General features: G+C 43.3%; 1 protein-coding gene across 1 annotated transcript in view; it reads right to left on the bottom strand.

Annotated features, from left to right (window-relative positions):
* Nucleotides 1-24,142: 24,142 nt before the first annotated feature.
* Nucleotides 24,143-26,311, bottom strand: part of LOC145395798 (uncharacterized) — a 90,030-nt gene continuing 87,861 nt past the window's right edge. Inside the window, exon 3 of the mRNA XM_080269335.1 lies at nucleotides 24,143-24,306. Coding sequence (XP_080125461.1) covers nucleotides 24,143-24,306 — 164 coding nt within the window. The remainder of the gene's footprint in view (nucleotides 24,307-26,311) is intronic.

Raw genomic sequence — 26,311 nt, 5'->3', positions numbered from 1 at the left:
GGAACCAAAGGCCATGAGCCTGCAGTAACAGTTCCCTCCAAGAGAAAAACAAAATACAATAGAGAGCCAAATTCAAGATCCGATCATTTTGAGATGCCTGGACACACTGCGTTTGAAAGACTGGAGATCATAGGCAGGAGGAAATACAGACAGAGGGAGACAGTTCCAGAGCTGACCTGTTGCATGAATGAAAGACTGGGAGTAACGGTTAACTCTTGCATTAGAGAGTTGGACAGAAAAGGGATGAGAGGTTGCTGCCAGACGGGTGCTACGCGCCCGTCGTAGAGGTGGAGGAATGCAAGCAGACAGTTCAGAGGAGCAGTGACCATTAAAGTAGCGATAGAAAAGAGATAAAGATGCAACAGTGCGGCGAAGAGACAGAGGTTGAAGGGAGTCAGTAAGAGGAGGAGAGTTAATGAGACGAAAAGCCTTTGACTCCACCCTATTGAGAAGAGCTGTATGTGGGGAGCCTCCCCACACATGAGAGTTGTACTCCACACAGGGGCGGATAAAACCCCTGTATAGAGTCAACAATTGTGCAGGGGTAAAGAAAGAGCGGAGTCGGCTTAGCACACCCAATCTCTTGGGAGCAGATTTTACAAGAGATGTAATATGATCTTTCCAAGATAAGTCCCGAGTAAATGAAACCCCAAGCATGTTCAAGGATGATGCAGGATTAATCTGAATATTATTAAACATTAGTGGGTATACCTGTGGAAGATTTTGTCGGGTTGATAGGTGTAAGAACTGAGTCTTAGAAGCATTAAAGAGAACCATATTATTTTTACCCCAGTCAGAGATATGAGCCAAGTCAGACATTAGGTGTGCCATAGCCTCATCCCTTGTTTCTTGAAGTAACTGTTGAGATGGGCGTTGCGGGAACCGAATGGAAAGGTGAAGGGTGGAGTCATCAGCGTATGAGTGAATAGGGTTAGATGTACAGCTTAGAAGATCATTGATGAATAAAAGGAAGAGAGTTGGTGATAGGACAGAGCCCTGAGGAACACCACTGTTGATAGATCTAGGAGAAGAACGATGGCCGTCTACGACAGCAGCTATAGAACGACCAGAAAGGAAGCTAGCGATGAAGGTACAGATAGAAGGATAGAAACCGTAGGAGGGCAGTTTGGAAATTAAAGATTTATGCCAGACTCGATCGAAAGCCTTTGAGATGTCAAGTGCAATGGTAAAGCTTTCGCCAAAGTCCCGAAAGGAGGATGACCAGGAGTCTGAAAGGTAGGTGAGAAGATCGCCAGTGGAGCGTCCCTGACGGAACCCATACTGACCATCGGAAAGAAGGTTGTGATAGGAAAGATGCCTTAAAATTTTTTTATTAAGAATTGACTCAAAAACTTTTGAAATACAGAACGTTAAAGCAATTGGACGATAGTTGGAGGGCTGGGAGTGGTCACCCTTCTTTGGGACTGGCTGAATGAGAGCAAACTTCCAGCAAGAAGGAAAGGTACAAGTTGACAGACAAAGGCGAAATAGTTTGCCTAGGCAGGGTGTAAGCACAGAAACACAGTTTTTGAGAACAACAGGAGGGACCCCATCAGGCCCATATGCCTTGTTAGTACTGAGGCCAGTAATGGCAGAAAATACATCAACTGAAGAAATTTTAATGTCAGCCATGAGGAAGTCAGAGGGGGGAAGTGATGGAGGAACAGCACCGGAATCGTCTAAGGTGGAATTGGAGGAGAAAGTCTGTGCGAAGAGATCTGCTTTATCAGTAGAAGAAATAGCTACAGAACCATCAGAGTAGAAAAGAGGAGGGAAGGATGATGAGGTAAAGTTGTTAGAAAGATTTCTGGCAAGGTGCCAGAAGGAGCGGGAAGAATTCGAGTTGGAGAGTTGAGAGCAGGTCACAGGTGATTTGCGATAAGTCGTACCTGCAGTGTGACTGGGGCCTTAGTCAGTCTTTCATTCTCCATTCTCTCCACATGTCCAGACCACCTCAGTGTATTTCTCCTAATTTTCTCAATCACATCCACATCCACCCTACAACGTTCTTTCACTTCTTCATTCGTCTTCCTGTCCCTCCATGTCTCTGCACATGCTCCTTTCAGGTAACTCATTTCAAAAAGGCACATTATAGTATTTCTAGGATGATAATCGCAAGCTGCTACGGTTAGTGTGAAAAAGGATGATTGCAAAGGATTTGGTGACAGGATTTGGAAGGTCCTTTACAGGTTGTGTCTCGTCTGCACCTGTTCATATACTCCTTATGAATTCAGCTTCTTTCAAGCTATGTATCACTTACCTATTTGTTCCTCTACTGCCCCATACGTCTAATAAACTGAGGGTGAGCAGGCTGGTGTGATCTCGCCCCAGGTCTATTTTTTTTTCTTTTGGTTATTGACCTTAGGGCAGAGGCCCCGGTCATTAAGGCATATATCTATCTATCTATCTATCTATAGACAGACAGATAGATAGATAGACAGATAGATATAGATATAGATATTCATACAGATAAATATACACATATAAAATTTTAAATAAATATTTACAGTTTTTTAATAAATAATTTTGAGAAAAATAATATTATTAAACGTACCAAATCGCTACTCTACACCTAAGCCTAAAAATACAAGTATTTAAATCTATCTAAAATATTTATACTAATCGGGAAAGTACTGTATCTCTACCAACAGAATACCACTGACTGCAGATAGGTAATGCCTTGCTACAGTACACATCAGCACATATCACCTGGTGACTGTCAGTCGAAGCCCATAAACTAATATTGGGGACATCAATATATGAGAGAGAGAGAGAGGCCACATCACCTGCTGCTGCCTGCAACCTGTTGAGGGGAGGCAAACAGCAGACCACAATTGTTGGTAGCCCAGATGAAGATCAGGAGAACCATGGTTTGGTTGTGGCGGGGGGAGACAGTTTCATCAAGCGCCAGGATACTGGTGTTGGAGTTTTCATGCACCGCCAGGCTGTCATTAAACCTAGTCCATGGCACTTCCAACGCTCCCTTGGGGATGGCAAGTTGGTGGAGTTTAGTAATTTGGGGACTCCTAAGGGTCCTGAGGCTCTGGATGTTACTGTGTCGGAAGGCATTGCTGTGCATGGTTCTGTCCATGCACGGCGATGTCTTGCAGCCCGGGGACACCAGGCCAGGGGTCATGTGAGTCCTGTGGATATAAGCACCATCATGGAAATATGCATCGTGGTGGCAAAGGCTTTTTGTGGGGTTGATAAGGGAGCTCTGCGCATTCTCCTTCTCAAGATCTTTGAGGTGAATGGGCTGCCTCACCTAGTCATCCCCAAGTGCTTCCCCCACGATGTACATTCTTCCTCTTGCCACCGAGAGCATCGGGCCCGGCAGCTGGAAGCTGCTGCCCCCTCGCACAACACCACAGAAGACGTTACAGCTCAAGACTTCCCTCAATAGGATGACTTCCCAATCAATTGCCGATCTGGCTCTGGGCATGGCCACGAACAAGACTGCTGCCGATGTGCACCAACCACCATCAGTGACCGAGGAGGGGTGGGGCTCTTCTGATTCCGTCTCCATGGCCGAGGATGCGTTGACCGGCTCCTCGGCCGTGGAGGAGGTCAATGAGTCCTCCTCTCCTCAGGCAAAGGAGGGCAGCTCATCTCGCCCTCCTACCATGGAAACTAAGAATCGGCTACATGTGACCTCCTACTGCCACCTCCTGACACTTGATGGCCACACCTGGTTGTATCAGCTTGGAGCCACGACTTTCTCTACCTTCTACGATCTGCTCCGGGTGGGTGACCTGGGTGAGGGGATTCCACCCATTCTGATTGTCAGAGGGGAGGTGGTCTGTTTAGCCGATCTACGAGCATTTAATGTTATGTTGCCTCTGCGCCCGGCCCACTAGACTGACCGTCCCATGCCCGGCGAGTGAGTTGCTGCTGTGTGTTTGGCTTTTAGTCATCTTAGGCCAAATGCCCCTCATCATAGGCAATGGCCATAAAGCCATAATTATATATATATATATATATATATATATATATATATATATAAGAAGGAGAACTAGAGGAGTCAGGAACTATTCTTTGCACATCAGCTGTCGACCCTAATTAAGAGAAGGAATGCAAAAGGATGGAGAGCATTTACAGTACATATTTATAAACAGTGAGATACCCTGCCCAACAGAACACTACGAACCAAAAATGCCCCACCTTTCTATATTGAACACTTCCATTTGTCATCTGGGCACAGTCAGGCAAGACACATGGTTTGATATAGGGGACATCAGTAGGAAAAACAGAACTGTTAGAAGCAGGAACTATTTCAAATACATCAACTGTAAACGCTAATAAAACTATACAATATATACCAAAACACACTGAATAAAAATCATTACCGAACAATAAAAAAGTCACATTACTCTTATCAATCCGGTCTCCCTAAAGCAGGGTTGGAGAACGTCCGGCCTCCGGGCCATATTAGGCCCGCAAGACCATTTGATCAGGCCCACGAGTCAATTCATAAATGCAATTTCATAAACTCAGGAACGAATATATATATATATATATATATATATATATATATATATATATATATATATATATATGTATATATGTTATGATACAATTGATTTTAAGTTGATAATTTTGTATGGCCAACAAATGATGTTAAAAATATCCTAATGGCTCTTAATAGGAGAGAGGTTCCCCACCCTGCCCTGAAGAAAGTTACCAATTTACCTGTCATAAAAACATCCCCATCACTCAGGATGGTGGAAAGGGTGAGGGGCACACCTATTGCACCTCAGTAGTTTATAACTGAAATACGTTCACTAATAATTGACCGACAGCACAAGATAATATAAACGATAGATAACACCGCATCTCAGATGTCATAGTGTAAATGGCAGCTTATAGGTGAGGTGCGTAGTGTTCATCCTCAGCCTCGCCAACACTTTTATTCCAGGCGACTGGGTTGATTGGCAGAATTCCAGTCACCCAGGTATGGCTTGCAAGTTGGAATATTTAGCCCGGTCCACCTACATTGCCAAGGAAGATATATTTGATTTGATTTTCGAGGGAGAGACTGAACTGAAAATCACGAGGAAAGTTCCAAGTCTCCTCGAGTTCTACATCCGACTTTCCAAGTAAGTCAGTCTGCACATTGCCATAAATACGACAATGACGAGGGACTCAATTCAGCATAAACGACTTGTTCCACGAATGCAGCTTATTAAAGATGCGACCCTGGATCTCATTAAAGTCAGTAATGAATTAAACATTTGCATGAAGGGCTAACTTGGCATGATCTCTGCCCTGCAGCTGTTTACATACTCTACAGTATATTGATTCAGCTCCTCTTTTCAAGCCGTGTATAACTTAGCTGAATGTGCCTCTACTTCCCTGTGCATCTAATACATTGGGTGTGCGTCGTGTGGCATTAAGTCTGCCCGACTGGCCGAATTCGTGGTTGAGCTAAACCAATGGTTATTAGACTGGGAACCACGGCCCCAAGTAGGCCACAGCGGGATTTTAGGGGGCCCATGACGGGATAGTGTAAGTAGCAAATTAGTGTGCATATATCTATCTATCTATCTATCTATAGACAGACAGATAGATAGATAGACAGATAGATATAGATATAGATATTCATACAGATAAATGTACACATATAAAATTTTAAATAAATATTTACAGTTTTTTAATAAATAATTTTGAGAAAAATAATATTATTAAACGTGCCAAATCGCTACTCTACACCTAAGCCTAAAAATACAAGTATTTAAATCTATCTAAAATATTTATACTAATCGGGAAAGTACTGTATCTCTACCAACAGAATACCACTGACTGCAGATAGGTAATGCCTTGCTACAGTACACATCAGCACATATCACCTGGTGACTGTCAGTCGAAGCCCATAAACTAATATTGGGGACATCAATATATGAGAGAGAGAGAGAGGCCACATCACCTGCTGCTGCCTGCAACCTGTTGAGGGGAGGCAAACAGCAGACCACAATTGCTGGTAGCCCAGATGAAGATCAGGAGAACCATGGTTTGGTTGTGGCGGGGGGGGGGGGAGACAGTTTCATCAAGCGCCAGGATACTGGTGTTGGAGTTTTCATGCACCGCCAGGCTGTCATTAAACCTAGTCCATGGCACTTCCAACGCTCCCTTGGGGATGGCAAGTTGGTGGAGTTTAGTAATTTGGGGACTCCTAAGGGTCCTGAGGCTCTGGATGTTACTGTGTCGGAAGGCATTGCTGTGCATGGTTCTGTCCATGCACGGCGATGTCTTGCAGCCCGGGGACACCAGGCCAGGGGTCATGTGAGTCCTGTGGATATAAGCACCATCATGGAAATATGCATCGTGGTGGCAAAGGCTTTTTGTGGGGTTGATAAGGGAGCTCTGCGCATTCTCCTTCTCAAGATCTTTGAGGTGAATGGGCTGCCTCACCTAGTCATCCCCAAGTGCTTCCCCCACGATGTACATTCTTCCTCTTGCCACCGAGAGCATCGGGCCCGGCAGCTGGAAGCTGCTGCCCCCTCGCACAACACCACAGAAGACGTTACAGCTCAAGACTTCCCTCAATAGGATGACTTCCCAATCAATTGCCGATCTGGCTCAGGGCATGGCCACGAACAAGACTGCTGCCGATGTGCATCAACCACCATCAGTGACCGAGGAGGGGTGGGGCTCTTCTGATTCCGTCTCCATGGCCGAGGATGCGTTGACCGGCTCCTCGGCCGTGGAGGAGGTCAATGAGTCCTCCTCTCCTCAGGCAAAGGAGGGCAGCTCATCTCGCCCTCCTACCATGGAAACTAAGAATCGGCTACATGTGACCTCCTACTGCCACCTCCTGACACTTGATGGCCACACCTGGTCATATCAGCTCGGAGCCACGACTTTCTCTACCTTCTATGATCTGCTCTGGGTGGCCGACCTGGGTGAGGGGATTCCACCCATTCTGATTATCAGTGGGGAGGAGGTCTGGCTAGCCAATCTACGAGCATTTTATTTTATGTTGCCTCTGCGCCCGGCCCACTAGACTGACCGTCCCATGCCCGGCGAGTGAGTTGCTGCTGTGTGTTTGGCTTTTAGTCACCTTTGGCCTAATGCCCATCATCATGGGCAATGGCCATAAAGCCATAATTATATATATATATATATATATATATATATATATATATATATATATATAAGAAGGAGAACTAGAGGAGTCAGGAACTATTCTTTGCACATCAGCTGTCGACCCTAATTAAGAGAAGGAATGCAAAAGGATGGAGAGCATTTACAGTACATATTTATAAACAGTGAGATACCCTGCCCAACAGAACACTACGAACCAAAAATGCCCCACCTTTCTATATTGAACACTTCCATTTGTCATCTGGGCACAGTCAGGCAAGACACATGGTTTGATATAAGGGACATCAGTATGAAAAACAGAACTGTTAGAAGCAGGAACTATTTCAAATACATCAACTGTAAACACTAATAAAACTATACAATATATACCAAAACACACTGAATAAAAATCATTACCGAACAATAAAAAAGTCACATTACTCTGATCAATCCGGTCTCCCTAAAGCAGGGTTGGAGAACGTCCGGCCTCCGGGCCATATTAGGCCCGCAAGACCATTTGATCAGGCCCACGAGTCAATTCATAAATGCAATTTCATAAACTCAGGAACGAATATATATATATATATATATATATATATATATATATATATATATATATATATATATATATATATATATATGTTATGATACAATTGATTTTAAGTTGATAATTTTGTATGGCCAACAAATGATGTTAAAAATATCCTAATGGCTCTTAATAGGAGAGAGGTTCCCCACCCTGCCCTGAAGAAAGTTACCAATTTACCTGTCATAAAAACATCCCCATCACTCAGGATGGTGGAAAGGGTGAGGGGCACACCTATTGCACCTCAGTAGTTTATAACTGAAATACGTTCACTAATAATTGACCGACAGCACAAGATAATATAAACGATAGATAACACCGCATCTCAGATGTCATAGTGTAAATGGCAGCTTATAGGTGAGGTGCGTAGTGTTCATCCTCAGCCTCGCCAACACTTTTATTCCAGGCGACTGGGTTGATTGGCAGAATTCCAGTCACCCAGGTATGGCTTGCAAGTTGGAATATTTAGCCCGGTCCACCTACATTGCCAAGGAAGATATATTTGATTTGATTTTCGAGGGAGAGACTGAACTGAAAATCACGAGGAAAGTTCCAAGTCTCCTCGAGTTCTACATCCGACTTTCCAAGTAAGTCAGTCTGCACATTGCCATAAATACGACAATGACGAGGGACTCAATTCAGCATAAACGACTTGTTCCACGAATGCAGCTTATTAAAGATGCGACCCTGGATCTCATTAAAGTCAGTAATGAATTAAACATTTGCCTGAAGGGCTAACTTGGCATGATCTCTGCCCTGCAGCTGTTTACATACTCTACAGTATATTGTTTCAGCTCCTCTTTTCAAGCCGTGTATAACTTAGCTGAATGTGCCTCTACTTCCCTGTGCATCTAATACATTGGGTGTGCGTCGTGTGGCATGATGTCTGCCCGAATGGCCGAATTCGTGGTTGGGCTAAACCACTGGTTATTAGACTGGGAACCACGGCCCCAAGTAGGCCACAGCGGGATTTTAGGGGGCCCATGACGGGATAGTGTAAGTAGCAAATTAGTGTGCCTGTGAAGTTGTACTTACAGTCCTCTTGCCATTTTCCACAACATATTTATGTGAATCTGGTGTCTCCTCCCTTCTACACATAAAATGTAAAATCCATTACCAGTTGGATGTGGCCCTAGATATGAAATGTGCATTGTCAGTTACTCAACCCCGAATCAGTCGACTAACTGAAAGCAAATAGTGTCATCCATCCCATCGATATGTAGCAAATATGCATTCTGATTTAGAGTTGTAAGCATTAGAATGAATGGAGAGCACCAAAACATGTTTTTTTTTTTTTTATTACATACTCATATATGAGGGGCTTGAGACAAACCTGAAGGAGGGATGTTAAGATCCTCACAAGTGGAGAATGAAATGAAAAGTTTGAGAATAGCACGGCCAAGCGAAGGAAGTGATACACAAAGTACTTTGGCTAAAGAAGCCTGTGAAATGAGCAAAGCAAGCCATTGTGTACCAAAGCATCATCAAATTGAATTTTCAGAATGAGGCACAGCAGGATGGAAATGTGGATATCACAAAGCTGTCTGGTCTTATATGCAAAAATATCCGAATGACACACAGTTGAATAGAAATGTGGATATTGCAAAGCTGTCTGGTCTTATATGCAAAAATTTCAGAATGAGGTACAGCGGAATAGAAATGTGGATATCACAAAGCTTTATGGTCATACATACAAAAGTTTCAGAACAATTCACAGTAGGATAGAAATGTGGATATCACAAACCAGTCTGGTCTTCTATCTATCTATCTATTGCCAGACGCCTCAATCCCGTTTCGGGTGGCCACAAACAAATCGCCTCCAAGTCGCCCTGTCCCCCGCCATTTCACTGCCCTGCTCCCAACTCACACCCCCTTCTCTCATATACCTCTCCACCCCATCCCTCCATCTCATCCTCGGCCTCCCCCTCCCTCTTCCCCCCTCCACGTCACTCACACTCTCTTCGTCAGTCTTTCACCCTCCATCCTCTCCACATGGCCAAACCACCTCAGTGTGTTCCTCATAACGCTTCCTGTCACATCCACATCAACACCACAACGCTCCTTTATATCCTCATTCGTCAGCTTGTCTCTCCACGTGACTCCACAGACTCCTCTTAACCCTTTAACTGTGGGCATTGTTTTGCCCCGACTGGCCTCTCCCGCGGGGGTTCCAGCCAAATATAAACAAACCTTTAAACCTTAATAACACTGCACAGAATAAAGCTAGAGAAAAAAATAAGGTACCATTAGAAAGTACTAACCTTCAGCTTTGCAGTGATGTAGGTTTCATGACTTTGTGGACTTTCACAGGACGGGCAGTGCCGTTAGAAGTGAGGTGTGTAAAATCACTATTTTACGCCCCACACACCAATACCAAATGCCAACCACTCTCTGATAATAGTACTATAAACATATATGAACACTGCACATACGATAAACACCCACTCTGTGTTCAATGAGGTAGGTAAAAGGCACTGTAATTGCCCGCACTTCACTGCGGCATCACACGCTCACTGACGTTTGGTTAGCGGCGATGTTTTCATTATTTCTAACTTCTATTACTATTTTACATATAATCTGGGCAATATACATTTTATTTACACTGCACTTATTACTATAATGCGTCACTGTCGCATCACATAATCACAGCAGTGCTGCAGATTTTCTTATTATAATATCACTTATTATACTGGTCAATATTTACATTGTTTTCTAGGCAAAATATCCCTTATTACTACATTATCCCTTATACAATTATTGGTAAAGCACGTCACTGTCGCATCACTGTATATCACTGTCACTGTCAGTATTCACTCAGAGAGTGGTACTCAGCAAAGCACGGAGTCACACAGAGAGCGACTTGGCATTCCTGGCACTGGTGTGTGCTCATTTTTCTCGTCCGAGGCCTCCGTGTTGTGTTATGACACACTCTGCAGCGGCCCTGTGACAACCTGCCACCTGCGGTGAGAGGCAATTTCACAAGCTGGTGCCGGCTCATGTAATTGCGGCACTCAAGATGGTCAGGTTGTGTGTCAAAGTGTCGCCTCGGGACCAATGCCGTCACCTGACCAAATCGTGCAAGCAGCTCCTGCACGACAGTCTTGGAGAACTATCTCAGGGATGGTTGCCTTATGCCCCCGACTTGTGTCTTGTAGAGGAGGAAGGCGTTGAGCATGCACATATCGAGCATGTGGAGGCAAGCCTTCCTGTACCATCGGGTGTTTCTCCTGAGACAGTCTATCTCGCCAATCATCATGTCAGACTTATCAACAAGTCTCATGTTGATAATATAGTCAATGATGGCATCGGGCTTCATGATTGGTTCTCCCGTCCTGTAGCTGACCTTCCCAGTTCTCTGCAATTCCCCCTTGTGGATGGTGCTGAGCATATTCACGACCTTCTTGTCGTGCCACCTGATCGCCAGAAGCTTGTCTGACTTCTTCAGGTGCACATCTCCCTTGGATGATCATGATGCTTCAGGGAAACTTGGCCACTCTTTCCTATGGCTCCGTACAGTGCCAACAGTGCCGATGTCGTGTTCAGCCAGGTATTTGGCGAGTTTCGGTGCTGTGTAGTAATAGTCTGTGTACAGCACATGATTCCCACCAAAATACCTCTCCATCAGCACTTTTACAATGGAGCCAGAGAAGCCAAGGGGGTCTTTCCTGTCCACGTCCATTGTACTTGCAGTGTAGATCACGAAATCAAGGATATACCCCGTCTCACAGTCACACAGCACAAAGAACTTTATCCCAAAGCGGTGGCGTTTGCTGGGGATGTACTGCATGAATTTGAGACGTCCTCTGAACAATACCAGGGATTCATCTATGACGACTTTTTGCATAGGACGGAAAAATCGCATAAATCGATCCCTAATCCTGTTGAGGAAATCCCTCACTTTCCACAAAGGGTCAGTTTGGGATGGGTTTCCATTGTCAGCGAGGTGCAGGTATCCTAGCAGCTGTTGGAACCGATCTCGTGACATATACTTGCCGAATGTTGGGGTTGAAGTAATGTCATCAACCAGCCAGTACTCCTCCAACTCATGTCTCTTGATATGGGGCATCAAGAACATGAGAGCAAAGAACACATACAGCTCTCTGATCCCGACAGGCAACCACGACACTTGCTTTGGTGAGCCAATAGGTCCCAGCCCTTCTGTTGCACACTGAGCTGCATACCTATTGGTCTCATCGCTGACAAACTGCACGATTTCGTCATCCATGAAGGCCAGGAGTAGTCAACAAAGTCATCTCCTTCATTGCATGGGAAGGCAGGCTGTATTCCCGCATTTGTCATGTCAAACGGCGGATTGTGTGGCTGAAAATCAGCACCGTCAGACCAAACAAATGCATCCACTTTCCCGGTGCGTGGTTCAGTGGCAGTGGCAGGTCGCATCGCACTCTTTTCCCTGTGAGAAGGAGCTGAGGTGGAGGCAATGGGTGAGGCAGGAGGTGAGGCAGGAGGTGAGCGGGAGGGGGGTGAGTGGGGGGGTGGCGAGGGTGAGGGAGATGGGCGGGGGGCATGCGGGGGGGTTACTGACCTGGTGTGTGATGAAATCTGACCCTTTCTTCCCCACTTATCACCTCGCTTATCACCGCGCTTTGTCCTCTTACTGCCACGCATCCCCTTTGTTCTAGGCCGGCCTGCCATGCTTACCCTGCCTGCACGGCCTGCCTTCCCTCTCTGTGCAGGCTTTGGGAATTCATATTCCTCAGATGATGTAGATTGAGGAGAGGGCACGGCAGAAGATGAAGATGATGTGAGGGCAATTGGGCTAGGGGAATGGGAAAGTGGTGGGAAATGCTTGCTAGGGCCAGGTGTAGGAGATGTAAGTTTACGCTTCACTCCCTTCCCATGTGCTACACCAATTTTCCCCATAGGCACCTTCCCTTTCCCAGAGTAAGTTGGGGGCAGTGGGGGGGAGACAACATGTTCACTTTCATCACTGTCACTGTCAATCCTAAACGGTTCACCACCAATCACTGCATAGTCATCACTACTACTTGCTGTAAGTGTATCACTCTCATGCCACAATCCAGAGTTGTACTTACAGTTTTATCCAGCTCTCTCCTAATTTCTGGGGTGCTCAACCCCTTCTACCTCGCCATCGGCAGTTCCTTCCTCAGTGTAGAGGTCGAAGGCACACTAGCACTAATAATTTCCGAGGAGGAAGATGACTCGGGACGGAGCGCCATTATCACACACAGAGCTGGACAGATACTGACTGATGCGTGTCAGGGCAGGGGTTGAGAGGCCCCCGGGGGGTGGGAGGAGGGAGGTGTGGGAGGGCTGGCGTGAAAGAACTGGACAGCTACTCTTGCGTGAAACAATTTGCGCACAGTAAAAACGCACGGTGTTCAAAATATTCACGAACATTCCAGAATGACACCCGCGGTTTGATCCAGTTTTGTCGATGTCATTCTGGAATGACACCCGCGGTTAAAGGGTTAAATAACTCATTTCCACTGCTCTGACTCTTGACTTGTGTCCCTTCAACAACGTCCAAGCTTCACTTCCGTACGTTAGAGTTGGTATCACAATACTGTCATGTAGTAACTTTTTCACTTCCATGCTCACTTCCCTGTTTCTTATCACTGCTTTCAAAGAACCAGCAACCTTTCTTCCCTGCTGTACCCTTTCAAGCACTTCACCCTCCAAACCTCCATCCTTACTCATCACACTACCCAAGTACTTAAACGTACTCACATTTTCCAATTCCTCACCATCCAACCTCGCTGTACATTCACTAACTTCACCTCTCTCAAAGACCATCACTTTACTCTTCCCTACATTCACCTTTAGACTCCGTTTCTTACATACTCTCTCAAACTCATCCACCAAGCCTTGCAGCTCCCCTTCGTCTTCACTCAGCAACACAGTATCATCTGCAAACAACAGTACAGGGAGTTTCCAAACACTATCCTCTCTCACCAGGGCCACTCCAACATCCACTACCCTACCTCATACCTCTTTTATTACCCCATCCATGTGCAGGTTGAACAACCATGGAGACATGACACATCTCTGTTTCAAACCAACTTTCAAAGAGAAAAATTCACTTAGTTCACCATCCACACGCACTGCAACCTTCGCACCATCGTACATACTCTTTACAGCATTCAAAAACTTCCCATCTACTCCATATATTCTTAACACTTTCCACAATCCTTGTCTATCCACCCTGTCATATGCTTTCTCCAAATCCATGAAAGCCGCATACAACCTCTTTCCCTTCTCTAGAAACTTTTCCACTAAAGATCTAAGAATGAATATCTGATCTACACAACCTCTTCCCTTCCTAAAGGCTCCCTGTTCTTCTCCAACTAATTTCTCTGTTCTTTCTCTAACTCTGTCTATAAGTATCCTACCATACACCTTTCCTATTATACTAAGAAGACAAATGCCCCTATGATTACCACACACTTCTTTTTCCCCTTTTCCTTTGTACAAGGGAATAATAATACCTGACTTCCAATCCTCCGGGACTCTACCTTCCTCCCAGGCCAATTTGCACATCTCTCCACATCCATTCTACTACTATCTCTCCCCCATGCTTCAGCATTTCACCACACACTCCATCAATTCCTGGGGCTTTCCCCAATTTGACTTTCTTCATTGCTTCCACAACTTCTATCCTACTGATTTCTTCCTGTCTTCTCACCTCCCTCCTTCGCCCAGCCATTCCCCAGCCACTTATACTCGCATTACTTCCATCCTCTACGTTCAACAATTCCTTAAAGTGTTCTCTCCATCTGCTCACTTTTTCTCCCTTCTCCACTAGTAATCTACCATTTTTATCTTTCACTCCCCTGCTAACCTCACTTCCACCCTGTCTTACTCTTTTCACCTCTCTCCAGAACATTTTCTTACAGTCCCTCCATTTTACACTCAAATTCCTTCCAAATTCCTCATCCACTCTCTTCTTACTCTCTCTTACTAATCTTTTCACCTCTCTCTTTCTTTCTGCATATAACTCTCTCTTCCGCCTCTCAACTTCTTCCACGCCTCTATTTCTCATCCATTCATTGTATGCTTTCTTCTTTTGTGCCACAGCCTGTTTCACCTCTTCAGTCCACCACGCTGTTCCTTGCACCCCCCCCCTCTGTCTTCTCTTCCTTCCACACACCATATCACATGCTGCACATATTTCTTCTGTAAATATCTTACACACACCTTCCACGTCTCCCATCTGCTCCAATTCATATTTGCCCAATCGTTCCTCCACTTCTCTCTTATACTCTGCCTTTTTCTCATCCTCTTGTAACCTTTCCACTCTCCTTGCAACTACTCCATTCTCTCGTCTTTCCCTTCTTTACTTGCATTCTAATTCTGGTCACCACCAAGTAGTGGTCAGAAAGTCCACTCCCCCAACCTCTAAACACTCTTGCATCCTTTACACATCTTCGCATCCTTTCATCCACACACACATAATCAATCATTGCCTTCCTTTCATTCAGTTCACCACCCACCCTTCTCATCACTCGCCATGTATACCTTTGGATCATTCTATGCCTGAAGAGGGTATTGACTATCACCAACCCCCTCCCAGCACAAATGTCCACTAACGCACTCCCATTCTCATCTATCACAGCAGGCACACCCCACTCACCAACTATTCCATCCACCTTCACATTCCCAACTTTACCATTCATATCACCAATCAAAAACACTCTCATTCCTTCCAAACTCTTCCATACACACTTCTACATTTGTCCAGAACTCTTCTCTCACTCTTCTAGCACGATCTTGCGTTGGTGCATACACACACACAATCGCCCACATTTGTATTCCAACTTTCAACTTTACCCACACAATCCTTGACCCAACTGATCCATACTGTCTTATGCTCCTCTTCCATCTTATACTCACAACTGGTCTTATGACCAAAAATTTCCGAATAAAGCAATCAATCAATCATTTCCTGTGGCACCCTCGGGGATGCATAGGGCCTCGATGAACTCACACCACCACATCCTATCTTGTGCTAACTCCTCAAGATCTCCCCAACACTCATCTCCAGCTTCCCGTCTCATTGTTCTCACCCACGTCTCTTTTGGCCTTCCTCTACCTCTCCTACCAAGTGCCACCCACCCTGGTGTACCTCGTACTATTCCCTGTCTCCTATACACATGTCCTAGCCACTTCCATCTTGAGAATCTAACATATTCATCGATCGGCTGCACTCCCGTTATTTCTCTAATTCTACTATTTGGTATCCTTTCCCACCACTTAACTCCTAATATTCTTCTAAGTGCTTTATTTTCAAACACCAAGAATTTATTTTCCATAGTCACTGTGCTGTACCAAGACTCGTGTCCATAAATTAAGATACTCCTAACCATTACCTTATAAAGTTTGATTTTTGTATGCACAGAGAAATTGTTATTATTCCAAATATTTTTAAGCATTCCCATTGTCTGATTAGCCTTCTTTAACCTTTCCTCGAATTCAAAGTTCAAAGAACCATCCTTGGCTAAATAAGTACCTAAATATTTAAACCTATCAACTTGCTTTACAACCATACCTCCAATTACACATTCCTGCGCATTTTCCATATTCATATTGATTATTTCAGTTTTTCCACAATTAATAACCAAACCCACCTTGCGACCTTCACTCACCAAACAGTCCAACACTCTCTGCATCTCTTCTGGCCCATCACAAATCAAAACTATATCATCTGCATAATCTAAATCCAAAAGTTTCTTGTTCTCTCCCCAAAGTATACCTGCACCGGTTTCTGTTCCAACGCGTTTCATAATGTAATCAATGACCAATATAAATAGTAAAGGCGATAGAATAAAGCACAACAGGATAAAGCTATTTGGTTGCTTAGGTACATTAATTACAAACATATTGACTTCAATTAAAAGCTTTAATATTTATGTTTTACTGCAAAGTCAATCTTTAACTCATTGAATTCAGGTGTCTCATTTTTTAAAACTCTCCAAACCTTCAACTTATTTAATTAAACTTAGGAAAGGCCCCCTTGTACTGAATGTCTGTACTAATGCTGTTTCTGACCCCTGCAATTTAAAAAGTCTATCCTGAGCAGAATAAAATAGTCAGGAGTTGGTCAGAATAGCATGAAAAAAGATGTCCAGCGGCTGAATGGGAAAAAGTATAGATAAGAAAAATATGTTATCTAAATATAAAAATACTGTATTTTGAAAAGATAGTTGCAGATAATTTGAGGTAATAAAGCTAAACTGACAAATAAAGTCCATTATCTGCAAAAGAAGCTGCATTTTCTAACTTTACTCCTCTGTTGTTAACATGTTCCTCTGGACGTAGAAGATTCTCTTTCATAGAATATGTCAAAGAGGAAATTGAAAGACATGCCTCGAGAGTAAAGCTAATGCACTGAATCCACAAGGCTGAATCCCTTAATTCCGATGACGTAGTTTTACTAGGTAATTAAAAAAATAGTAATTTAAAAATGGAGAACAGCGATCGCAAAAAAAAAATAATAATAATAAAAAGGAAAGATCGCTGAAGAGCATGCAAAACCAGCAAGGATTCAAGTGACGTTGACGAGGTAAACCCACAAATCCCTTTTAACTTTGGTATTAACAGTTTGTAAGATACAAAACAGAGGTTTGTGGGTTTGCATTGTCAACAATACTTGAATCCCTGCTGATTTTGCATGCTCTCCAGCAATCTTTCCTTGTCTGTCTACTTTTTTGTGTGATCCGTAATCCCTATTTTTAAATTACTATTATTTTTTTACTTACCTAGTTTGCTTACTTTTTTTCTAACCTGCTTATGAATTAACCCGCCCCGTCCCGACGACGTATGGGTACGTCACCACGATTTGCATTTGCCAGTCCCGGCGACGTACCAGTACGTCGTGCAATTGCAAGGTACCTAATTTGGACAATTTTCAATTTTCGCCCGTGATTTTTCGTATGTATACACGGGACACCTTCCTCTATTCCTGTACAAGATACCAAGCAGGGACAATGCCTTACACTGCATAACCTCCCCCCTCCCCCCCTCACGCCATTGTCTTGGCAAAGGACCTGTTACCAGTGACCTGGCTAGTAAAGTTATTCAGGGCCAGAGTGATTCCCCAATCGATGACAATGTGGAGGACAATGTTTACATAGCATTAGAAGAAGAAACAGCCAGAAATAATGATCAGGTAGTGTGGCAAAAATAGGTCAGGTATGGTGATTAGTTAGTGAGTGAAACAATGCTTATAATGCCTTTATTACTGCTTGAAAACCAATATACAGTCATACTACATATACATTCGTACCAAGTAAATAAATAAATACCGTTTATGAGTGGATAAAATAGTTACCCTCCCATAGAACTCGTTTTCTTTGGTGTCAGCATGTTAGAAAACCCACTCAGGTAAGGAGGAACTCCTACCTGGATTGGGCACTTTAAACCTCAGGTGAGCGATTTCTCTATGAATTTTCGATGTTTCTCACCAAAAGCGAAGGTTTTAGCCAAAAAAAAAAAAAATCGAAAATACCTCGGGACTGGGGGATGTCGGAGGTGCGGAAAACCTCGGGACGTGACGGGTTAAACAATCAAAATTCTTGTTTCAGTTACCAATAAAGCTTTTATGTTATAACACTAAACATTTGGCATTTTCTAATAATTTTCAATGTTGTGATGTTGTGGCTTTGCAAACACTGATTGTTGGTTGTTATTTCAAAGTCTGGTCTTCATTTTGTTTACAGTAGTTGTGAGGCCTCTTAGAGTGGACATTGTTTCAGAATCTATATTTTGTAAATTGATTGAACAAAGATACTTTTTAAGAAGTTGCATTCAGTATAATCTGGAGCCCTATATATTCAAATTGACTACAATACAGAATAAAAATCTGCTGTTGTGTGCATTGCACGACTATTTTGCATAATAGTGTTTTTTTGTGAAATTGAAAATGCAACATTACTACATTAGTTACAGTACTGACTGATGAAGAGGACACCATGTGCCTCCCCCATGCCCTCTTTGTCCCCATCCTCTTCCCCCTCCACTATCTCTTCCTCTTCTCTCTCCTCTGCATCCCCCTTCAGTTGACTCGTGAGATGGTTACTGTCACTCTGAATTCCAACAACGTTGAAAAACTTATCCAAGTTTGGCGTTAGTTCGCTTTGAGAAATAGTCACGCTATCACAAAGTCCAATCAGAGCAGAAAGCAGAAACCCGCGCTTTTCAGTTGTCTCGTGTGATGTCTACACACAAGCCTGATGGAACTTCAGGGATGGACTAAAAAAAAAAAAAAAGCTAAATAAGCCATAAGTTAAATTAATGATATTGTGTAAAATGGCACCGGTGTCATATGCACGGAGTGACTTTATGCTGGAAGTTACCGTTCCCTTCTCTATTAAGCCTAAATTAACCTAACCTAACCAAACCTAACCTAACCTTAACCTAACCTTATCCTAGATCAACCTAACCTAAATAAACCTAAATTAAACTAATTTTAATTCACGAAATGACTAATTTCACAATCTGCCTGTAACATACATATATATCTTTATTTATATATATATCCATATATCGACCTATAGTTACCTACAGGTCGATAAGACATCCAACTACCTTCCTGACACATGTATTTCATACAATGTTGTTGATAAATAGCACAAAATTTGAGATAACATTAAGATGCTTTCAAAATAGATGCTAAACGGCCACTCGGCGTATGTGCACTGAGCAGAACGGTGACTTTCAGCATAAGTTACTCCGTGCATACGCCACCGGTGCGTGTTAATTACGCATAGACCCTTTCCCTCAATGGTGCTTCATTGGCTGCGTAAGTAATCTACTAGACGGAGTTTCCCACATAGTAATAATGTAGAACAATATAAAATTTAATATAATCAGGCTGCTAGTGATGCACTACTGATACTTGACTGCAATTCCGTATTTCAATGGCTTCTTACTTGCTTGCAGTGGCGTTGAGGACTCTCTGTATCCTGAAGGTGGATGATTCTCTTTCAATTAGGTGTTTTAAAATAGGTCGTGGACACGCGCAGTGACCTATTAAGTATGACTGGCTAGATTTTATCCCCAAATACCGAATAGATTTTCTTGTAGACCTGTGAAACAATAATATGAATAATTATAATATGAACAAACTGCCAAATTTCGATTTTTTTTTTGCAAGGAAGAAGGAACCAAAGGCCGTGAGCCCGCAATTATTGTTCCTTCCAAGAGAAAAACAAAATACAAGAGAGAGCCAAATTCAAGATCCAATCATTTCGAGATGCCTGGACACACTGCGTTTGAAAAACTGGAGATCATAGGAAGCAGGAAATACAGACAGACGGAGGCAGTTCCAGAGCTGACCTGTTGCATAAATGAACGACTGGGAGTAACGACTAACTCTTGCATTAGAGAGTTGGACAGAAAAGGGATAAGAGTTTGCTGCCAGACGGATGCTACGCACCCGTTGTAGAGGTGGAGGAATGCATGCAGACAGTTCAGAGGAGCAGTGACTATTAAAGTAGCGATAGAAAAGAGATAAAGATGCAACAGTGCGACGAAGAGACAGAGGTTGAAGGGAGTCAGTCAGAGAAGGAGAGTTAATGAGACGAAAAGCCTCTGACTCCAGCCTATTGAGAAGAGCTGTGTGTGTGGTGAGCCTCCCCACACATGAGAGTTGTACTCCACACAGGGGCGGATAAAACCCCTGTATAGAGTCAACAATTGTGCATGGGTAAAGAAGGAACGGAGTTGGCTTAGCACACCTAATCTCTTTGAAGCAGATTTTACAAGAGATGTAATATGATCTTTTCAAGATAAGTCCCAAGTAAATGAAACCCCAAGCATGTTCAAGGATGATGCAGGATTAAGCTGAATATTATTAAACATTAGTGGGTATACCTGCGGAATATTTTGTCTGGTTGATAGGTGTAAAAACTGAGTCTTTGATGCATTAAAAACAACCAGATTATTTTTATGCCAGTCAGAGTTATGAGCCAAGTCAGACATTAGGTGTGCCATAGCCTCACCCCTTGTTTGTTGAAGTAACTGCTGAGATGGACGTTGCAGGAACCAAATGGATAGGTGAAGAGTGGAGTCATCAGCATATGAGTGGATAGGGTTAGATGTACAGCTTAGAGGGTCATTGATGAATAAAAGGAAAAGAGTTGGTGATAGGACAGAGCCCTGAGGAACTCCACTGTTGATAGATCTAGGAGAAGAATGATGGCCGTCTACAATAGCGGCTACAGAACGACCAGAAAGGAAGCTAGAGATGACGGCACAGATAAAAGGATAGAAACCGTTAAAGGGCAGTTTGGAAATTAAAGATTTATGCCACACTCGATCGAAAGCCTTTGAGATGTCAAATGCAATGGCAAAGCTTTCGCCAAAGTCCTGAAAGGAGGATGACCAGGAGTCTGAAAGGTAGGTGAGAATATCGCCAGTGGAGCGTCCCTGACGGAACCCATACTGACGATCAGAAAGGTTGTGATAGGAAAGATGCTTTAAAAAATTTTTATTAGGAACTGACTCGAAGACTTCTGAGATACAGGATGTTAACCCCCGCCATCCCGACGTTTTCTGGGCAGTGGTACGCCCCAGTCCCGACATTTTTGGATCTTTTTTTTTTTTTTTTTGGCTCAAACATCCGCTTTTGGTGAGAAACTTCGAAAATTCATAGAGAAATCGCTCACCTGAGGTTTCAAATACTCGATCCAGGTAGGAGTACCTCCTAACCTTACAGGGTTTTCTATCAGGCTGGCTGCAAAGAAAACGAGTTCTATGGGAGGATAACTATTCCACACCACTCATAAACGGTATATAGTTATTTATTTGGTACGAATTTATATGTAGTGCGAGAGTATATTGGTTTTCGAACGGTAATATAGGCATTATAAGCATTGTTTCACTCACTAACTCATCACCATTCCTGACCTTTTTTTGCCACATTACCTGATCATCATTTCTGACTGTTTCTTCCTCTAATGTTTGTCCTCCACATTGTCATCGATTGGGGAATCACTCTGGCCCTGAATTTCGGACCGTGGCATGACATGGCTTTACTGGCCATGTCACTGGTAACAGGTGAATTGCTGAGAAAAGGACATGCAAGGGGGGGGGAAGAGGTCATGCTGGGTAAGGCATTGTCCCTGCCTGGCATCTTGTAGAGGAAGGTGTCCCGTGTATACGTACCAAAAATCACTCGCGAAAATTGAAAATTGTGCAAATTAAATTGAAAATTGTGCAAATTAGGCACCTCGCAATGTTGCCGCGTTAATTTACGTCTCCGGGATATGAGTGCACATTATGTGAGGACGTGAATTCACGTCTCCGGGACAGGGCGGGTTAAAGCAATTGGACGATAGTTAGAGGGTTGGGAATGGTCACCCTTCTTTGGGACTGGCTCAATGAGAGCAAACGTGCAGGAAGAAGGAAAGGTACAAGTTGGCAGACAAAGGCGAAAGAGTTTGCCTAGGCAGGGTGTAAGCACAGAAGCAGAGTTTTTGAGAACAACAGGAGGGACTCCATCAGGCCCATATGCCTTTTTAGTATTGAGGCCAGTGATGGCAGAAAATACATCAGCTGAAGAAATTTTAATGTCAGCCATGAGGAAGTCAGAGGGGGAAGTGATGGAGGAACAGCATTGGAATCGTCTAAGGTGGAATTGGAGGAGAAAGTCTGAGCGAAGAGATCTGCTTTATCAGTAGAAGAAATAGCTACAGAGCCATCAGAGTAGAGAAGAGGAGGGAAGGATGATGAGGTAAAGTTGTTAGAAAGGTTTTTGGCAAGGTGCCAGAAGGAGCGGGCAAAATTCGAGTTGGAGAGTTGAGAGCATTTAGTATGGATGAAATTATTTTTAGCAGAGCGTAGAACAAACCTATCACGTTTCCGGGCAGAAACATATAAAAGATGTGATTCAGGGGTGGGTTGGCTCTGGTACCTTTTATAGGCCCTCTGCTTGTTGCAGACAGCATTAGAACAAGCGTGATTAAACCAAGGCTTTCTTGCATTAGTCAGAGGATATGAGAAAGGAATGTATGCTTCCATGCCCGAGAGAATAACCTCCGTAATGCGCAAGGCACACCCAGATGGCTCCCGGCCATGGAAGCAATAATCATTCCATGGAAAATCAAAGAAGTACTGCCTGAGGGCCTCCCAATCCGCAGCTCCAAAGTGCCACAGACGTCGTTTCTTTGGAGGGTCCACAGGCCGTACCAGAGTGATAGGACAGGTTAAGTTCTTCTCTATAGCACTTCTTTTCCACAATATCAATGCTTGGCTGACCTAAACTATTGAAAAGGAATCCTCTGAATGTTGTTTCAAGAATTGGTTTGCTTTCTAAGACGGTTTTTATGTGACTGATTTACTAGGGTTTTCAGCAAATTCCTGGGCGATGCCTATAATGAACCACTGACATGGTTCATGATATTTTGTTCTTGATGCTTTCATACGATGTACTCAATTTAGGAGAGGCTTTTCGAACGGGACAGAGTTAGATGTAGCCTTCACTGACCCTTTTAGTACAAGAAGGCTCCATATATTTGTGTGTTCAGCTCTGGGCATAGATTTAAAAGCCCGTTTAATGAGACCCGGGAGTCCTCTTACGCCTCATGCATCACTACCTGTCACAAAATCAGTGCCAACACTAGGGCTGTCTCAGACATATCTAGTGTACTGGTATTAATGGGGACATTTTCCTGACGTGTCGGCGAATATTATGGTAGGATAGTAAAGTATGATTTAACGAAATTCAAGTCCCTAAACTGTTCCCTGCCTCAGCCGGGACTCGGACTCTCGTCAGTTGGGGCAGCAGACCCTCCTTTACCGACTCGGCTACCACCTCGTCTCAAGAATAAAATTAGATACCGTACTGTACGGCATGGAGCTGAAGGGCTGAGCCGCTTGCATACTGGAAGAAATAACAGGGTTCTTACACCATCGAAAGTAAAGGTGGTTCCACTCTTCCGGCAATGCTATTTCTATAATCCTTTTAGTCTAACCTGGCCTAACATTACCACTCATCCATCTGGAATACTGAGTTATGTTATACTAATGCTAGAAAATGGAGAGTCATAAAGAAGTGCCGTGGAATGAATGCAGAACCACAATTTTGCCTATTCGTGCCACTAAGCTACCTGAAATGGGCTTAAAAATAAATTTAAAGTTAAAATGGCATAATAATAATTGCTACCTGGGTAGTATTGGTCTCCTCCGTTCCAATTGCCCTTCCATCTATGGGTAATGATGGTATGATGGATGACATGAGATGTGGGAAGAGGAGAAATGAGAAAGATGATGAGAGGAAGAAAAATCAATAGGGAAGGAGCAATGGACAAACCCTGCAATATCAATACTTCATTATACTCGATTCACTCGTCTTAACTGAAACCTACCATATCCTAAGCATAAATGTCGAGCTGTAAAGATAAATTAGCACCAGAATATGGTGCTTGTCACAAAGAGGTGTTATGGGTAATGTGTTAGGCCTCGGTACTGTCGTATCCTGCCATTCAGCTGCATTAACTATGCCATAACAATAAGGATAATCTGCAGGTAGTTAAGCTGGGTGAAGTATAATATACTGATGAGTGCGACTGTCTTCCCTGCCAATGCAGTATTGTTCTTGATGGACAGTTGACTCAGGTCCATGACACATATCTCACATTTCCGCGTCTCGCATAAAATTGCTGTAACAAGAAAATGTATTACATAATATTACTTAATAAAGTCGTACTGTTTTCATCAGACGGAACTATGCAACTTTCATACACATAACTTTTATAGCGAGTCATGGTTACATTGTTATGAGTATTAGTTATGATTTAGGAGTGGGTTTCTTGGTTTTTCGTCAATTCAGCCTCCATTCCAACTATCATTGGTCACAGATTGAATTGAAATGGGTCACTGATCTTGTAAAAATGAACATGCTGTAGTCAGCTTACGAATCATAACTTAATCAAAAGAAAAATATTAATTATTTGTTAAATATATTATTTTATAGTTTCAAACCATAATTTTTTTCCGGTTTGTATATACATATCTATCTATCTATCTATCTATCTATATCTATCTATCTATCTATCTAACTATATATATATATATATATATATATATATATATATATATATATATATATATACATCTATCTATCTATCTATCTATACAGAGAGAGAGAGAGAGAGAGTAAAGTTTTATTCCCCGCTGTGCAGAGTACAACTCTCATGTGTGGGGAGGCTCCCTACATACAGCTTCTCTCAATAGAATGGAGTCAAAGGCTTTTCGTCTCATTAACTCTCCTCCTCTTACTGGCTCCCTTCTGCCTCTGTCTCTTCGCCACACTGTTGCATCTTGATCTCTTTTCCATCGCTACTTCAATGGTCACTGCTTGTCTGAACTGTCTGCCTGCATCCCTCCACCTCTATGACGAGCGCGAAGCACCCGTCTAGCAACAAACACTTATCCCTTTTCTGTCCAACTCTCTAATGCAATAATTAACCGTTACTCCCAGTCCTTCAATTATGCAACAGGTCAACTCTGAAACTGTCTTCCTCTGTCTGTATTTCCTACTTCCTATGATCTCCAGGCTTTCAAACGCAATGTGTCCAGGCATCTCGAGATGAATGGATCTTGATTTTGGCTCTCTTTTGCATTTTTTTTTTCTTGTAAGGAACGGTTTGTGGGCTCCTGGCCTTTGGTTCCTTCTTTCTTGCATATATATATATATATATATATATATATATATATATATCGTGAAGAGTATGTATGAGGGTGCTAAGGCTTCAATGCGTGTGGATAGTGAACGAGTGAATTCTCCTATTTGAAGGCTGGGCTGAAACAGAGATGTGTCATGTCTCCATGGCTGTTCAATCTGTATATGGATGGGGTTATAAATGAGATACAAGGTGGGGTAGTGGATGTTGGAGCGGCCCTAGTGAGAGAGGGCAGTGTTTGGAAACCTCTTGTACTATTGTTTGCAAATGATACTGCGTTGTTAAGTGAAGACGAGGGGGAGCTACAAGGCTTGGTGGATGAGTTTGGGAGAGTGTGTAAGAAACGGAATCTAAAGGTGAATGTAGGGAAGAGTAAAGTGATGGTCTTCGAGAGAGGTGAAGTCAGTGAATGTACAGCGAGGTTGGATGGTGAGGAATTGGAAAATGTGAGTACGTTTAAGTACTTGGGTAGTGTGATGAATAATGATGGAGGTTTGGAGGGTGAAGTGCTTGAAAGGGTACAGCAGGGAAGAAAGGTTGCTGGTTCTTTGAAAGCAGTGATAAGAAACAGGGAAGTGAGCATGGAAGTGAAAAAGTTACTACATGACAGTATTGTGATATCAACTCTAACGTATGGAAGTGAAGCTTGGACATTGTTGGAAGGACACAAGTCAAGAGTGAGAGCAGTAGAAATGAATTATTTAAGAGGAGCCTGTGGAGTCACATGGAGAGACAGGCTGACGAATGAGGATATAAAGGAGGGTTGTCGTGTGGATATGGATATGATAGGGAGTGTTATGAGGAACACACTGAGGTGGTTTAGCCATGTGGAGAGGATGGAGGGTGAGAGACTGACGGAGAGAGTGTATGTAATTGAGGTGGAAGGGGGAAGAGGGAGGGGGAGACCGAGGATGAGATGCAGGGATGAGGTGGGGAGGTATATGAGAGAGGGGGGTGTGAGTTGGGAGCAGGGCAGTGAAAT

This window comes from Coenobita brevimanus, chromosome 33 (assembly GCF_032717465.1).
Source record: "Coenobita brevimanus isolate Jiangsu-jjx chromosome 33, ASM3271746v2, whole genome shotgun sequence".
Taxonomy (NCBI): Eukaryota; Metazoa; Arthropoda; class Malacostraca; order Decapoda; family Coenobitidae; genus Coenobita; species Coenobita brevimanus.
This window is presented reverse-complemented; position numbering and strand designations above follow the sequence as displayed.